At 26.7% G+C, this 16,949-nt stretch overlaps 2 protein-coding genes across 8 annotated transcripts; one reads left to right on the top strand and one right to left on the bottom strand.

The window, feature by feature from the left end:
• Positions 1 to 27: 27 nt before the first annotated feature.
• Positions 28 to 14,655, top strand: LOC124424669. Of its 6 annotated transcripts, XM_046964048.1 has the most exons (18): positions 368 to 509; positions 598 to 721; positions 797 to 988; positions 1,068 to 2,624; positions 2,747 to 3,499; positions 6,125 to 6,166; positions 8,713 to 8,805; positions 8,913 to 9,171; positions 9,274 to 9,473; positions 9,553 to 9,598; positions 9,812 to 9,974; positions 10,051 to 10,180; positions 10,530 to 10,562; positions 10,672 to 10,759; positions 10,835 to 10,956; positions 11,032 to 11,326; positions 11,417 to 11,593; positions 12,240 to 14,655. In XM_046964048.1, the coding sequence occupies exons 4-18, from the start codon at positions 1,128 to 1,130 to the stop codon at positions 12,365 to 12,367; spliced, it is 4,026 nt and encodes a 1,341-aa protein (XP_046820004.1). In that variant the 5' UTR covers positions 368 to 509; positions 598 to 721; positions 797 to 988; positions 1,068 to 1,127; the 3' UTR covers positions 12,368 to 14,655. The 6 variants fall into 6 exon arrangements, with proteins under 6 accessions (XP_046820001.1, XP_046820003.1, XP_046820000.1 ...); XM_046964047.1 differs by lacking the exons at positions 598 to 721; positions 797 to 988 and adding an exon at positions 11,763 to 11,783 and having other exon boundaries at positions 29 to 509; positions 12,240 to 12,378; XM_046964049.1 differs by lacking the exon at positions 598 to 721 and having other exon boundaries at positions 381 to 509.
• LOC124424671 (protein C10) lies at positions 13,120 to 16,009 on the bottom strand. 2 transcript variants are annotated; one of them, XM_046964050.1, is made up of 4 exons: positions 15,570 to 16,009; positions 15,404 to 15,480; positions 15,155 to 15,331; positions 13,120 to 15,085 (listed from the first exon to the last, which is right to left on the bottom strand). In XM_046964050.1, the coding sequence occupies exons 2-4, from the start codon at positions 15,441 to 15,443 to the stop codon at positions 14,955 to 14,957; spliced, it is 348 nt and encodes a 115-aa protein (XP_046820006.1). In that variant the 5' UTR covers positions 15,444 to 15,480; positions 15,570 to 16,009; the 3' UTR covers positions 13,120 to 14,954. The 2 variants fall into 2 exon arrangements, with proteins under 2 accessions (XP_046820006.1, XP_046820007.1); XM_046964051.1 differs by having other exon boundaries at positions 15,404 to 15,475.
• Positions 16,010 to 16,949: the final 940 nt, after the last annotated feature.

Below are 16,949 nucleotides of genomic sequence, written 5' to 3'. Positions count from 1 at the left end.
TATCAATGAATGACTTTTTAGTATCGTAATGAATAAAATTAAAAAAACAATATCGTTATATAGCTAGTATCTAGCATCATATATTGAAAAAGATAAAACGTTTTTCATGGAAACAATGTCAAACGAAATCAACGATCATGTAATTTATTTCCATTTTTAAAAGATTTATTCTTACTGAAATTGTACGCTAAAAATTTCCTGAATTCTTTTTTTCGATCTACAACATATATGAGTTACGACTTTGAGTTTATGATTCGTGTTTTATTGTATATCGCGCTTTATTTCTTATAAACGAATGGTGCAGGATAAAAGTTTTACACCGCAGCAGTGTTTTGTTTGAAGAAATGGAATTGTCGGCTGATGGGAGAACCATTAAAAGCTTTGAAGATATACGAATAAATTTAAACGAAGATTGTCGTATCTGTTTACGAAGGTGTAACGAAGCATGTCAACTGTTTCAAAACGACAAAGGCTTTTCTCGAAAACTAATGGCACTTGCTGCTGTACAGGTTAGATTTATTACATCCTGAATTTAAATATGTTGATTCTTCCGAAATTTGCTTGATTTACTTGTACTTTTACGCATCTCTTTCGCAGGCATAAAAGACAAAAATGTCCAACTAAAAGTAGAAGTTTAAAATCTTATATGATCTCATCAGAGTCAAATTAAAAACACTATAATACAGAGATGAGGCATTTTAATTCCATCTTTCCTATATATGTGCGTGTGTGTGTGTGCGTGCGCGGCGTGTGTGTACTGTATCAATATTTTATTATTTTATGTACATTTTTACAGTTCTTAAATCCATAAGAGATGCAATAGTTTTCAATTTAGCATGATGGAACAATAAAATATGTATGCCAGAATAATATTCTTTAAGTGTAACGTATTTCTTATTATTTTGCATCGAACACATTAATTCTGTTTTAAGTGCGATACTTTACATATATATAATACATATGTAGAAGATTAAAGCAATTTCGGCAGGTAGAAGACAGATCAGTTGCATATAAATATATGGAATGATACATTCATTTGGAAAGTATAATTATTTTGTTTATTACAGGTAGAAGAAGGAGATGGATTGCCATCAGTAATATGTTATCAATGTTCTCAACTTCTTGACATGTCCTACAATTTTCAATGTCAGATACAAAAAGCAGATACAAAATTACGTGGAATATTGAAACTTAAATCATGTACAGTAAAAGATATTGAAAATGTATTGAAAGTTGAAGATAATTTTTCTGATATTATCTCAAATACAATATTACATAAAAAAGTTACAGATAATATTAATAATGATGTTAGAACATGCAGTAACACTATTGATGAACCATCTGTACAATTTGATGTACAAAGTTTTTCCACTGATCAACATGTCTTTACTTCTGAAATAATTAATGATAATATAGAACCCAATGACAAGTGCAATTCAATAATTGTACTAGAGAATAAACAGAAAACATACAAAGTTGTAGAAAATGTAAAATTACCTCAAAGTTATGAAAAAATTACAAATAAATCAAATAGTGTAACATGTCATTCGCCTAGTTTAATTACAGAAACAGATTGTATTAAAGAGGATTTATCTCACGAAAAAAATTTATCAGAAAGTGATGATAATTCCATTGACCAAAGTACTATTAGCAGAGAACAAATATTCAAAACTGAAATAAAAGATGAGTTACATTTAGAAGCATTATCCTATAATACACTTGCAGAAAATTCATCAAAAAATAATGATATTCAAAAAGAAGGAAAACCTGTTGATAATTGTAGCGATGATGAGGAAAAACCTTTAATTACCAGGACTTCAAGGCAGAAATGTCTACATTGCATTAAATCATTTGCTACACGTTTAGCTTTACAAAGACATATGATAGTACACAAGCACAAAACAAAATTACGTTATGTTTGTTACATATGTGAAAAACAATTTTCAAATATTGCAAAATTAAAAAGTCACATTTTCAATAGACATGATACACATGAAAATAATAAAAAAAGAGTGAAAGAGAACAGTGAAGATAAAGATGTACATTTAAAAACAGGACACCTTGATAGTAATTGTAATAATTCCATCGAAAATACTAAAACTGAAAAAAGAAATTGTAAATTTACATGCAAAGTTTGTTCTAAACAATTTACATATCAAAAATCTTTCTTCACTCATGCTAAAAGTCATCCAGAATATAATTCTGAAGATTTAAATGATTTTTCTAGTGAAACCGGAACTCAATTAAATGAAATCAAAAGTAAATCGGTACTGAAACAAAGTGAATCAGATGATGGAAATAATGATGATATTGATGATATCGATAATGACGATGACAATGATAATGATAATGATAATGATAATTTACCAATGGAAAGTCCTCAGTGTACACAGTGTGGAAAATTGTTTGCAACCAAAAGAAATCTTAAAAGGCATATCTCTACTCATAGTGGTTTGAAGTACAATTGTTCGACTTGTGGAAAAGGATTTTCAAGAATAGATAAATTAAAGGATCATGAGCAATCAAAGCATAAAGATGAAATATTTGGTAACTCGGAAGAAGAAAATGAAGATGATACAGATAATGAAAATAAAGTTAATAGTGGTTCTAATGATCGAAAAAAGGTAATATCAAAAGTGATTTATACTTATAGGCGTTAATTAAAATATATAGACGTTAATAATAAGAAATATAAACAAATCTTTACATTCTCAATGAGAGTAATGTTATATTTAATTTCTTACAGGGTAGACATAATAGGCCACATAAATGTGCTATTTGTCCAAAAGCATTTGCTCAGCAACAGTCTTTAGCTAATCACATAGAAAGGCATAAACGTGCTAAAGATAGTCAAAAAAGATTTCTGTGCGAAGTTTGTAGCAAATGTTTTGCTCAAAGTGGTTCACTGGTTGCTCACATGCGTACTCATACTGGCATTAAACCATATGTGTGTAATGTCTGTAGTAGAGCTTTCACTAAAAGCACCTATCTACAATTACATTTAAGAACTCATAGTGGAGAAAAGCCTTATATTTGTCAATATTGTAGTAGAGCATTTGCACGTGCCAATACTTTAGCCAGGCATATAACGATGCATACAGGAGAAGCTAAATATCACTGCCAGATTTGTACTAAGTCTTTTAGACGATTAACTTCATTAAATGAACACACGTACACGCATACTGGTCAAAGACCATATGCATGTAAAATATGTACAAAAAGATATAACAATGCAGGTTCTTTGTATGCACATACAAAGAAATGTAAAGCTCAGCAGTTGTCTAACTCGACAACAACTTTTACTCTTCCAATGGATAGTACATTGCAACAAAATGGTGGACCTACTCCGCAGGTTTTAATCTATTCTCAAAGAAAACTGGTAGAGGATGGTACTGTTGGTCAAGTTACACCATCTCCACAATATATGATTGCTAATGTACATAATCAAAAAGCCTTATCTACAAATATTATGCAACCATTTACAGTTGAGGATCCAAATGTATGTACAGTCAATTCTAAACAGTTTAAAAATCCTTATTATTCTATATATCCAAATGTATAAGATATTCTGCTAAAGTATATTTAGTAAAAAATGTATAATTATATATCAATCTGATTGATCATCTATTTTTAAGATTTGAATGAAAATTAAAGTCTGATTGTAGAACATTAGAATGCAACAGTATTTGACGAAAGGAACAAAGACTTATTAAAGTGTTAAGAAATTAAGTTTGTCCATTCGATCAATCGAAATAAACTTTCGTAAACATCTTTGAATAAGATTCTAGTTTTTAAATATTACTAAAAATTCAATTTTTCGTATTCAGTTATAATGAAATAAAATAAAATTTTATTATTGTAATGTAAAATATTTTAAAAATGTACTATAAGTTTCGAAGAATTTCAGGTTGCGGATATCATAAATTTTAAATCACCCGCGCTTACATCGTTATTTTAAAATATACAACATCGTCCAATCACAAACAAAATTTTTTTTATCTTTACATACAATTTTTATATATTTCATCTATTTATCTATCTCTGTTGCGTGTGTATAATATATATATTCATATATGTATATATTTATGAGTATATATATATAGATCAACATTATTTTAATTTTAAATTTATTGAAAAAAATTATAATTTTTTTTAGAATTGAAAAAGACCTATTATTTTCATGAAATATTCATTCAGACGATTTACATATTTTTGACTACTGTATTCACAAATACAAGGTGTTTATTGGAGATTAGAAAATATTAGAATCTGCTCGAACCAGAAATGTTTTTATTTTCTAGTACTTTCAACAGGGCCAATAATGTTAGTTCCTATTTATTTTCATTGAACTCATGTGATATAGCCTTAAATTAAAATGAATACGACAGAATTATAGTAGCTTCAGGAAACATTTTCGAACGCCATCTTGCCTCTTAACTGCTAAATAGTTGTTCTGTGAATGCATTTGTCATAAGTGGATTGTGTTATTTTCTTCTCTATTTGAGTTGTAATTCTATAATTGTATTAAATTTTAAGTGATCGACAAGGTGAGGGAATGCGAACTGTTATAAGCGTCCGTTGTTTTGCAAATTAATCAGGAAACTTTCTGTTTGCTCACGTACGAACGAACGGCTGTGGCATATCATGAAACATAGAGTTTTTCTTTAGTGCAGGCTATTCTAATCTTTTCTAAATCTTAAATTTCATAATAATAGACCATAAGTCTTCGTGCGTAAAGAAATCAGTGGTTTTCTTTATAAGGGGCATTATTTTTTAATAATAACAGATGTCGGTATTCGTTTGAAATGTAATTTTATAATTCGGAGAAAATCAGAACATTCGGGGATATCTTGTATCTCATAAATCGTCTAGTAATTTGAATAGAGACAAGAAATAAATCGTGTTTTGATTGACGATCATGCACGAACAATAGTGTGCAGCAGACTATTGTGCGCGAATGATGACGTTTTTCCTTGAAGAAGTACGCATAGAGGATTGTTTCCTGTTTGTATGACGTTTGCTGCTTTCATAAGTCTATTGGATCAACACTAATTACGGTAGCAGCAGCCAAACGAAGTATTGAAACACGCGAGTGACTTGATAGTGAGAGGTCGTAAAGAGAAGAAACTTTTTTTTATATTTGATACTAAGTACGTTCTACGTTAATACTTCAGGTATAGCATGATAACCTTCAAATGTAGATCAATCATAGATTGCTTCAAGAACAATAGATTATATATATATATATATAATTCTATTACGAATTCTATAATCTTATTTGACTATCGATCTCGTATTTTATTATATTATTTTCACATTTCTTTCAATTCGTGATATTCCTCATTTCGTATTATTTATTTCTTTTTATTCATTCTAAGATACATTATAACAATCAATACTTTCATGGTCAATATTTATAATACTGTTAGTGTAATCGTGAAACCTTGCATTAGATCTCAGATCTAGACTCATATAATTATATATTCTTTCCCAAAAGTTGTATACATACAGCTCCATTTTTAAGAAAGCTTAAATGTAACAAATATATACATATATATATCTAAGGAGTAAATTATTTTTATAAACCTTTCATTAAAGAAGAGTATCTATCAAATAAATAGCTGAAAATAATAAAATGACATTTAATGATTGAAATCAGTAATATTAGCTATTTTAAATTAGAATATTAGTTTGTTGAGAACTAGTATATTAACAGTGATAAAAGAATTTTTGAACTGACATTGGTACAATAAAAGATCTAATTAAATATAAATATCGTTTGAATTTAGGTTATATCATAATTTATATAGTATAATATTAATAAAATTTAATTGTTGATCATTTTTGCAATATAACTTTTGGTTGTACGTCTTAAAAAGATATAAGATTTTAATCATCTTGTTATATATATATATATATATATATATATATATATATATATATATATATATATGTGTGTGTGTGTGTGTGTGTGTGTGTGTGTGTGTGTGTGTGTGTGTGTGTGTGTGTGAAATATATATGTGTGTAATGATAATATTCATCCACGAGGTGGATATATTTTAAAGATAAGATAAGGTGGAAATAACTGTAATTCTTAAGTGATAAAGAATTTTTCTTATTCCAGAAAGGCAGCAGTTTTATAAAGGAACTAATTTTGTTATTCAATGTAAGTAAAACTTTAATTACAAAAATAGTAGTTAGAATGTAAGTTAGTTTCTTCATAATCATAGAGGCTGGTGATATACTGATTTCTTTTCTATCTCTACTAAATATACAATCTATCAAGGAATTAAGTAAGTTTTCATACTCTCACCTTAAGTTGAAAAGTTGTCATATTGCTTAGCTATTTATAAAATTTAATGTTATTATACATACAGTCAGAAATTTGAATATGCATAAGAAAAGAATTATTTATTTTCATATATTATTTGTAATATATTTGTACGTCTCCATCTAAATATATGATTTTACTCAAAATTCTGACTGTGAGAATAACATAACATAATTTATACAATTGCTAGAACAAAATATATCGTTTTTATATGATTAAAGCTTTATATGATACTACATTTGCATAATCACTTCAAATGTTATTCCAAATATTTAACATTCATTGAAAACATCAGTGTATATATATACACACACATTTTTTTGTAAATTTATAGTTATGTGAAATAAAATTTCTAATTACTCTTTTGTTAGTAAGTAGAGATAGCAAAAATGGTCCTGTCTGATTATTTATAAACGTATTTAATTTATTTAATTTTAAGAAAAGAGTTGATATGTATTAATCAGAGTTGTTATGGCATGTGTCATATTCTATTATAATATATCAAATATTTTACAGAATACTTTTCCTATTTATTTGGTTATACTATAGTACTATAAGTAGATAAAAATTATAGTGGAGAGATTATGTATGTAGTACATCAATCTTGTCAATTGATATTGTATATTTATATCGAATGTAGATGATATTTCATATGAAATGAAGCCAGAAAGTATCTGCAGTTATATTTTTAATTTTATATATAAATGAACATAGGTTGTGCCTATTTAAACATTTGCAAAATATAATGCTAATAGGAGTAAGTAATGCAAAAAGCAGTTTCTTAAATAGAAACTAAATTCTTTTTTATTCGTATATTATTTTTTTTTCTAACGCTATTTTTAGGAAATGCACGATCATAAAGTATATTTGTTCAATATATATTTGTTATTATTATACCTATTTTTATTTATGATGTTCAGTATAATGGAGTAGGAGACATTTAGCGTTACTTGCAATATTTATTTGCATAATAATTTTATCTTATTTGAAATGAAAGATACACGTATATTATTAATTCTTCAAGTGTTTAAATATGGAATAACATTGGATTGTTTGTGAAATACAATTTATGTATTAAATAATGTCATACTTATTTACGAAGTCATCCGATAGTTTAGGGTTTTATTCTGATTTGGAGAATTTGGGAGTTTTCTATATTTCTGGACAAGACGTAGTTTCATCAACACCAGCGGCGAAATTTGACATGCCTACAATGGCTATGCAAAAGGTAAATTTTTGAAACAGCTTTAACCATTGATTTAACAAGTGTTCGCACTTTAACAATCAGTGCAATATGAATCTAAATAATATTAGTGAAAATATATCTGAAATAATTTTAACTTATTATAAGTGCCTGTATGAATAATAGATTATGATATTTATACTTTACTAGTTAAAGATAATTTTCAAGGTATTTTGATTTGTTTTTAATATCAAGTCTACAATTATAGTATTATAAGATAAATATTATGAGTGAGTATTTAACATAAAAATTATGCAAGTTAGTATTGCATTGGATATTATTTCTATGTAACAAAATTACAATAATACTGATCTGCTCAATAATTGTTAAGTTTTTGGAATAAAAAATGCCTGATAAGGTATTTAAGAAAAGTGTATAATAATTCATATATTTATTGTCACCTATTAACTTAATAATGAAGTATAGTGCCTAAATATATTCGGTATAATTTTACTTTTATTTGTTATATTTTCTTCTTTTTTATATTCTCTTATTATTTTATATATCTAATATAGAAGCTGTTGTGTTAGAACCATTAAGCTTATTATATTATATATCTCCTATAATTTATTTAGTTTGCCTATCTTACTCCTAACTGAACTAAGTTTTTGTAAAAATATGTTGAACAAATGTAACTTCAATTGAACAATGTAGGTGGTAATGCTTTACACAACCTTAATTTTGTAAGGTACAAATATTTTAATTATTTTTGTGCTTATTTTTTGTGTACTTACCAGCATGGCTTTTCTATATAGCAAATGTCCATATTTATTGTCAACAGTTTTAAATTGTTTTAAAAATTGTTTATGCATATTTAATATAATCAAAGCATTTTTTATATTTTATTATTTTAAATTTAAAGTATTACGTTCAATACAAATATATATATATATATATATATAATATAATATTTGCATATTTTTTAAAGTAATATTTTTATATTTCACAGATTATATTTTTATTTTATTTACACTAAATTGTTTAAATTTTATTCCTAAGCTTTTATCTAGACTTACAGAAATATAACTTTTTCTTTATGAATTTTTTACAAATTCATGAAGATGTGATAATAAGTATGGGCTTTACGAAAAATCATAAATTTTATTATTAATTGGTAAGCAATAATACTAATTTTTAGATGAGAAGACAAGGTCAAGACGTCATGCAAATGAATCTAGCAGGTATTAGGCGAGATATTGTAAACCTTGCTCATAATTATAGCAATGCACAGGTAATTTTTTTGCTTTTATCTTAATTTTCAGAATTTTAAATTGTTAATGTAATATTACGTCAACAGATTAGTTGAAACGAATATGGATCGTATTAATTACTTTACAGAAAGCTGTAAGGAAAGCTACCAGTAATGATCCTTGGGGTCCAAGTAGTACTCTTATGGCAGAAATTGCTGATTTGACATATAATGTTGTGGCCTTTACTGAAATTATGCAAATGTTATGGAAAAGACTCAATGACCATGGTAAAAATTGGAGACATGTTTACAAAGCTTTGGTTCTTTTGGAGTACCTTATTAAAACTGGTACAGAAAAAGTGGCACAACAATGTAAGGAAAATATTTTCGCCATTCAAACATTGAAAGGTAATTAGATAGAAAGCAATTTTATATGGATGTTTATTCCAGTTTTTTAATTTATATTGTTTTTATATTGGAATAATGAATAATTCTATACCATTTCGTAAGATTTTCAACACATGGAAGGACATAAAGATCAGGGTATTAATGTCCGAGAAAAAGCAAAACAGTTAGTAGCCTTATTAAAAGATGATGAGAGATTAAAAAATGAAAGAGCTAGAGCATTGAAGGCCAAAGAGAGATTCGCTCAAACAGTTAGTGGTTTTGGAAGTGATGGTTTAGATACCATGTCACCTGTAAGCAGTGATGTAAGTTTTACTTGGATTATAATGACTTCATAATGAAAAATAAATAAATAAATAAATGTAAATTAATATATTGTTTCAGTTTCAAGATTGGGAGCCTTGCAATTTAACCGAATCAGCATCACGACGTACGAGTATATTTTTATTAGTCATAAATTTTACATTTCATTTTGGTATCACATTTGTGGTGAATTTAAAGTAAATTTCATTAAAGAAATGTTGAAATGATCATCATTACATATTTCAATAGATACATATTTCTTGTTTATTATAATTCGTAAAAGAGAAGAAATTTAATCCATATATATACTTCTAACAAAATTTGTATATTTCTGAAATAGCTGAATTAGAAGCAGCTAGACCACAAACAGTGGGTGAAGAAGAATTACAACTACAGCTAGCACTTGCTATGTCAAGAGAAGAAGCAGAACAAGAGGAGCAACGACGGCGAAGTGACGATGTTCGACTACAATTAGCACTTAGTCAAAGTCAGCAGGACTTTAAGTATGTATAAAATATTTATGAAATGTTCATATTGTATGAAGAAGAAAATATTTAAAATAATATTTGTAATTTTTAGAGCACCACAAATTGAAAAGCAAAGTCATATGCTTGATCTACTAGATGTAAATCTAGGTGAAGCAAGCGGCTCTTCTGCGCAGAATGATCCTTGGAGTATTCCAGTTACAGCTCCACCTCCAAGACCTCAGGTACTTTATGCTATAATACATATATACATTAATATGTGGTAAAAAAATATTTCAAAAGTAAAGTTACTTGTATGTACATACATAACATTAGAAAACTATTAAAGAACAAATGTAATATTGTTTAAATATTTAAATATTTAATTTAAGTTTCCAAATAGTTTTGTTCTTTTAAGTTAAAATATGTTTGTGGTGGAAAAGGAGCAAATAATTGTTTCTTTATGCATTAAAAATTTATGTGTATGATTTACTTATATCATTCAAGTACATTGACTTGATTTTGGTTTCATGTTATATATATCTTTATTGCATGGTAAAGCAAATCACATACTTTTTGCATGTTGCACATCAGTCCTTGGATTTGTCTCAATTTCGTAAATGTAAGGTATGTTTCACGAAAGTAAATAAACTGGTGTAGTAGATTTTAATATATCAAAAGAAAAAAAATTAAAAATAATAAATAATTATAATTTGTTTTTTATTTGATTTTATAGACTCAAAATGATCCTTGGAGTGTACCAACAACAAGCAATAATTCACCTGCGATAGATCCATGGGCTCCTGTTACATCTCAAAAGCAGGGTAAGTTTTTGATAATATATTCATTTCTATTTTATGTTTATATTATTAATTAGTTATTATGATTATTTGTTTTAGTTGTTGCTAACGATCCATGGAAAGCACCTGCTCCATCTCCAGCAACAATAGTGACTCCTCGCACAGCAGATCCTTGGTCGCCAATACCATCTGTTAATGAGTCAGAAACATCTAAAGTAGAGGTAGTATTAAATTATTTTTTGATTACTACAGAAAAACAGGATTACTTTATTGAATAATAATAAAATAATATATAGGCTCGTCAAGATAAAACCTTATCTACATCTCCATCTTTCAATAATCCTACTCTGACTCAAAATATTGGTTTTGCGGCACAATCACCACAAAATATCGGTTTTAATTTGCCAAATTCTTCAAATGCTGCCTTTGGTACCATAAGTAATGGTTTTAAGGATTCTGGCTCTACTTTTAACAATTTTCCTTCTCAAACTCATGGTAGTTCTGCTGCAAGTCCATTGGGCGAGCTTGATGAATTTGATGTAATCAGTCAGAGGAACAAACTTGGAACTGGCTCACAAACTACAAATAATGGTAATTATATAATTATACACTCGTTATAACAAAAGTTATAATCGACATTATAACTTTTACTATTTTTGTGATGTATGTAATATATTTCAGGAGCTATATTGTCTTCAGATCCATTTGATCTAGGTGGCATAGGTGAATCTCTACCACAAAACACTGGTGCAATAAAAAAGACACCACAATCTTTTCTTGGTGAAAATTCTGCTCTTGTAAACTTGGATAATCTTGTCAGCACCTCTACGATTAAAACAGTAACTCCAACACCAACAGGTAATACTATATTTAAACAATGTGAATAATAATTCATGAACACGCTTCTTTTAAATTATTTGTAATATTGCTTTTATTATAATCCATGTACAAACATATTTTCACGTAATTGAAATCATATGAAAAATTAATATTTTACTTCATAACACATTCTATGTCTGCAAAATAGCATTTCATTGGAACTAAATTCGTGAGTATTAACAAACTGACGAATGATCGCACGAGTGCATGATTCAAGTTTGTTATTATGTTAATATGAGTTTAATATTTGTATTTTAATGATTTATACATTTTTATACATCAAAACTTTTGCGAATTTTAGTTTCCTTACGTTTTTAAGAATTTAATTTATTTTGTAATTGAATAATAATCGATTTTATTTTGCATGCATTTTTTATAATATCGATATTTTATTTATCATGTAAATCTAATTTGTATCGGCAGACTTGAAAGTGTTATAATATTAATTAATAATATTTAACATTATTGATAAAAAGCAAGTGTTTAGTAAAGATGCTTTAAATTTTACTATTTTTGTGTTAAGACGCAAACTTAACTCAATAATAAATATTAGTATCATAGGGATCTATCATTTCTTATTTATGTTAATATCTTATATTTTCATTTAATATGATCTAATTTACAGTGCCCGTATCATACTCAGCGAATCCATTTGCGACAACAGCGGCACCATCTCATGCCCCAATTAACCAGATTCGACAGGACCCTTGGAGTGTAAATACTAATAATAAGGTTAATCCATTTCTATCGTAGCCTGATAAAAATTATTGAAAAGTTAGCTGAAACCGCTATTACTGCAGCGAATATAATAGTATTTCAGATTTTATCAGTAACCCTGTACGGTATAAGTTTAAATTTAGAGTAAATTATGATATGAGTTGCAGATGCAGAATATAGAAGAAGCAAGCAATAGAAAAAATTTTATTGTTGATAACTAAAAACATTATTGATACTATCGAAATGTTTTAAGTAAAAAATCTAATTATTTACATACTTTTATGATTGCTGTTTATATTTATTCATAATACTTTCCATAACATGTTGTGTAATTGTCAGTTATAAATGATTTTATTGTGGCTATATCATTTGATAAATTATTTCACAAAAGATTTTGAATGCTAGAAGAAAAAAGTAATATGATATAATATTTTAACTTGAAATGCTTAAAAGCTCCCAAGGTAAAACCTAGATTTTATACATACTCTTTTCATATATAGAATATTTTTTAAGTATGGATTCATTCTCAGACAAAAATTGCTCACCAATATATTCTTTGGGTAAAAATGTAAAATGATAATGATATCGAGATCATTTCATTTATTTTGTATTTATATACGTGTTTTCTATAGTAAATGAGATCGTGAGACTGTAATCGTAATTTGCAAAAATAGATTATATCGAACAGGGTTCAGTTTAAGCCAGTCTTGAATGTTATATGGATTATGATCTATAAAATTCATATTGTGGCTTGCTTTTTAGCAATAAGAAATCAAGAATACAAATAGTGCCTGTGTTAAAGATGTGTGCGCATTTATTGTTAAATATGATCAGCCGTGTGCTAATAATTTTATACAATATCTAATACATCACACAGTACTTGTTAAAAATAACAAAAATATCATCATGTTCTGTAATCATGGTAATATACATCAGTTTTTATATTTTCAAGCTTTATACACCTTGATTAATGAGTAAATATACACGTCAAGTATACTGTTTATGATTCCAGTATGATGATAATGGCATACATCTGTTTTGTGCAAAGTAGTCTTACAAAAATAAGAACTAATCACTGCTATTGAAAGTAAAACGTTTCAGCAACCAGTTGCAGGTGATTATTAGTATAGCAATTGTCAGGCAATTTTATAACTACAAAAATTTGCAAATTTGTTATGATGAGAATATATATTTATTCATTTATTCTATCTCACGACGTGATGCAATTTGCGTTTTCTTACGCATTAAAATATTTACTATTGTACCTTAATTCATGTAAAACAAATTATAAATATGTTATGCTATACTGTTCCACGATCAAATTCTTTTCTTTGAAAGTTCTATGAACATAAGTTATCATTAATATTAATGTGGAAGTTTTTTTTAATACTTAACCACATAAGTTTTTGCAGAAGAATTTGCTGAGTTACATTAAAAATATATTATTTATTTTTTTTATAATAATTTAGTTGTGTCACTACAGTACATAAAGAACCAATATTGTTATTTAATTTAAATAAGAAATAAAACGTGAAAATGTTTTTATTAATACTTGTATATAGACATAGATTGTTTTATGATTTTTATGTTTAATTCATCATACTTTTAAAGATGGCATTCCACCTTTGTGTGAACTTGGCATTTCTTTTTCAAAAACTATGATATGATTTTTCTGATTTTACACAAAGATGATACATTTTTTAAAACTGTATGTTACACATTGGTAAAGCATACTAAATGCAGAATTACATTATAAATGACTTATTTTAAATAAGTTAGAAATACTTGCATGTTGCACAGATTTCTGACTTTTAATTAAATAATACTATTGTGCTATTCAATATTAAGTCAATAATTTTTTAGTTTCGTGCAGTTTTAAACAAATTTGCTTGTACCATAGAATTTGTATATTTAATATCTATTTTTCCAGAAGTTCGTTAAAAGATGAAGTATTCGTAAAGTATTTAAAAAATTATTTTGAGAAATGAACTATAAAATTCTTTTCATACAATATTAAATGTTTTGAATTGAATAGGCTTACCTTGATTATCACATTTATATATATACTAATAGTTTTTCATAGAATTTAATATAAAGATTGTTTATGTTATGCTTGTTTTATCTAACAATTCGAATACAACTTCATTTCTTATGCGAACACTGGATTACTTTTTAGTTTTAGAGCTACTGTAAGTTCAAAAAACTTCAAAGAACAATTATGAAAAAAATATATTATATATTTTAGTAGATTATTATATCATTAATATTATAAAACAAATAAATGTAAAAATTTCTAAGTTTTCTCAATAAATATATAATTTCAACTTCTCTCACTTTTCTTCATAAAACATTCTATGAAATGCTTTATAAAAACTTATTTTTTGCAAGTCAACTTAATTTATTTATTATCATCTCAGTCTTTCTAAAATTAAGTTTTAATTAAATATTAATAACAATATTTTGTATGTTCGTATTAGATAAAATAAAAACATAATGCATACGATATCAATAGTTATATACAGATATTATAAATATTAACTGTTTGCAAAAATTTATATGAAGTAGATGATTGGATATATAGTATATGTATACTTCTGTTTTACTACATACATAAAATATTATTTTAAAGAGAAGCTTCCACAGAAGGATTTGTTATTGATGGCAGAAAATAGGATCTTACTTGACTATGTAATTGTGCTACTTCTGGATCTTCTCGTTCTAATGTTCTAATCAATTGAGCAAATTGTACAGTACCTATATACAAAAATATGATAAATAATGTATACATTTTACTTATAATTAGTTATGTTATTAATTACAAACCTTCTCGCCCTTCTAAAAATCCATAATTCTTAATAACATCCATTTGTATTTGAGTTACAATTGGAAATACAAACTGCATCATTTTTAACATTTCATTTCCGGAATTCTCTTTCACTTCTGTAAGTTTTTGAATATTTTGAGGTGTATTTAAAGCTGCTAAAATATCAGTCAATGCAGCTGTAATGAAAAATTATAAATTAAAATATTAAAATATTTGTATAGTGTAAATAATAAGCAATATTGTAATACCTTTCGCAGTTTCTGCTGTGAAATCAGGTATGCTTGTCATTGTGAAAAATCAACAAATATGTTCCATCTATTCTATACTTTCAAAATAAATATTTACAATTCATTATATGAATACTAACAAAAAAGTAAATATCTATAACCTACTTCGTGAGAAAATATTACTAACACATAAAAGTATTGTAAGAGATTAGGTACAATCGATAATGTTCAGGCAAAAAATGTATTTACTTTAACGACCCCTATATTCTCATTTTTACACTCATTTTAACGGTTTTTTCGAACCTATGAAACTTCTAAAATATTATGCTGTTTTTCTTTAATAATTTCATTATTCAATTCTATACTTGTTCTTTGTTATCTCTATACAGTAAAATAGATAAATATTCAAAAAACATAAATGCAATATTTTAATGATTTAAGCTGTTCACTAATCCTGCTTTTATGTTTGACGCCAACAAAAATTCCAGATATAATACTTGACTGATTTTTATGAACAAAGTTTATTTTAAAGATGGAGGTTTAAACGAGCAGTCGGCTTTTTCAAATTTTGCAAAAATCTTTTTTCTATGTATAAATTATTTTCGAGAAAATAACACTAATAAGATTTTTTTCAAAGAAAATAAAGCTTTTTCAAAAAGTTGAAAATTACGTTTGGAATCATCACTGGCGTCAATGCTGTTTTCGCAATTTTTGAGAATAAATTTCATATAGTGGCGCCTCTTGAAATCTACGGTGAAAGAGATGAAGCTCCTACCCCCACTACTAATTTTCATATCACGCTTGAGTAGTGTGTTTTATTTCCGTGAATTAGCGGATTGTCTGCTTATTGTATGTGTAAATTGAGGGGTTTTCTGATCCATTCCAAATGTAAAGAGATTCTTTCCAATGTTAGCGTGGAGAAACTACAGTGATACACTCAATGCTTTTGTTGATTATTTTATCAAAAATAATAATTACTGAATATTTATATATTATACATTATTTTAATAAAAATCGAACATGAGTTTGTTTTCACACTAACTATAGTTAGAATTTTCAATACTAGTTTTTTTTACTATAGTTTTCACTGTAGGACTAATCCACTTTATATTATTATTATTACTATTACTACTATTATTATAATAATAAGGATAAGAAGAAGAAGTAAAAAAAACATACTCAAATATTATATACGTGTACATTTTATATGATATATGATGATAGTGATTTATAATAACAAATAAAAAAAGAATATATTTAAACGAAGTACAATACAGCCAATCTACAATCGACAGAGTCTCTTAAAGATCTACATCCCTTTTAGATACATTCCATGTGTTACAAAGCGTGATGTTTTTTCGCGTGAACTCTTAACGAATCGTATTCTCAATAATTTAAATACGTAACTAACCATAAATCTTAACAATAATGAGATATGACGACAAATACGAAGCGATTTTTTATTTTTGTCCGTTATCGTTTCCTCATGTCTTTCCACTAATCGTATTATCAATTCATAATATTCATATTCCTCTTTATTCAATTTTAGTTTATATAGGTTTTATTT

Source organism: Vespa crabro, chromosome 6 (assembly GCF_910589235.1).
Source record: "Vespa crabro chromosome 6, iyVesCrab1.2, whole genome shotgun sequence".
In the NCBI taxonomy this organism is placed as follows: domain Eukaryota; kingdom Metazoa; phylum Arthropoda; class Insecta; order Hymenoptera; family Vespidae; genus Vespa; species Vespa crabro.
The sequence above is the reverse complement of the archived record's forward strand: the minus strand, read 5'-3'. Positions and strand labels throughout refer to the sequence as shown.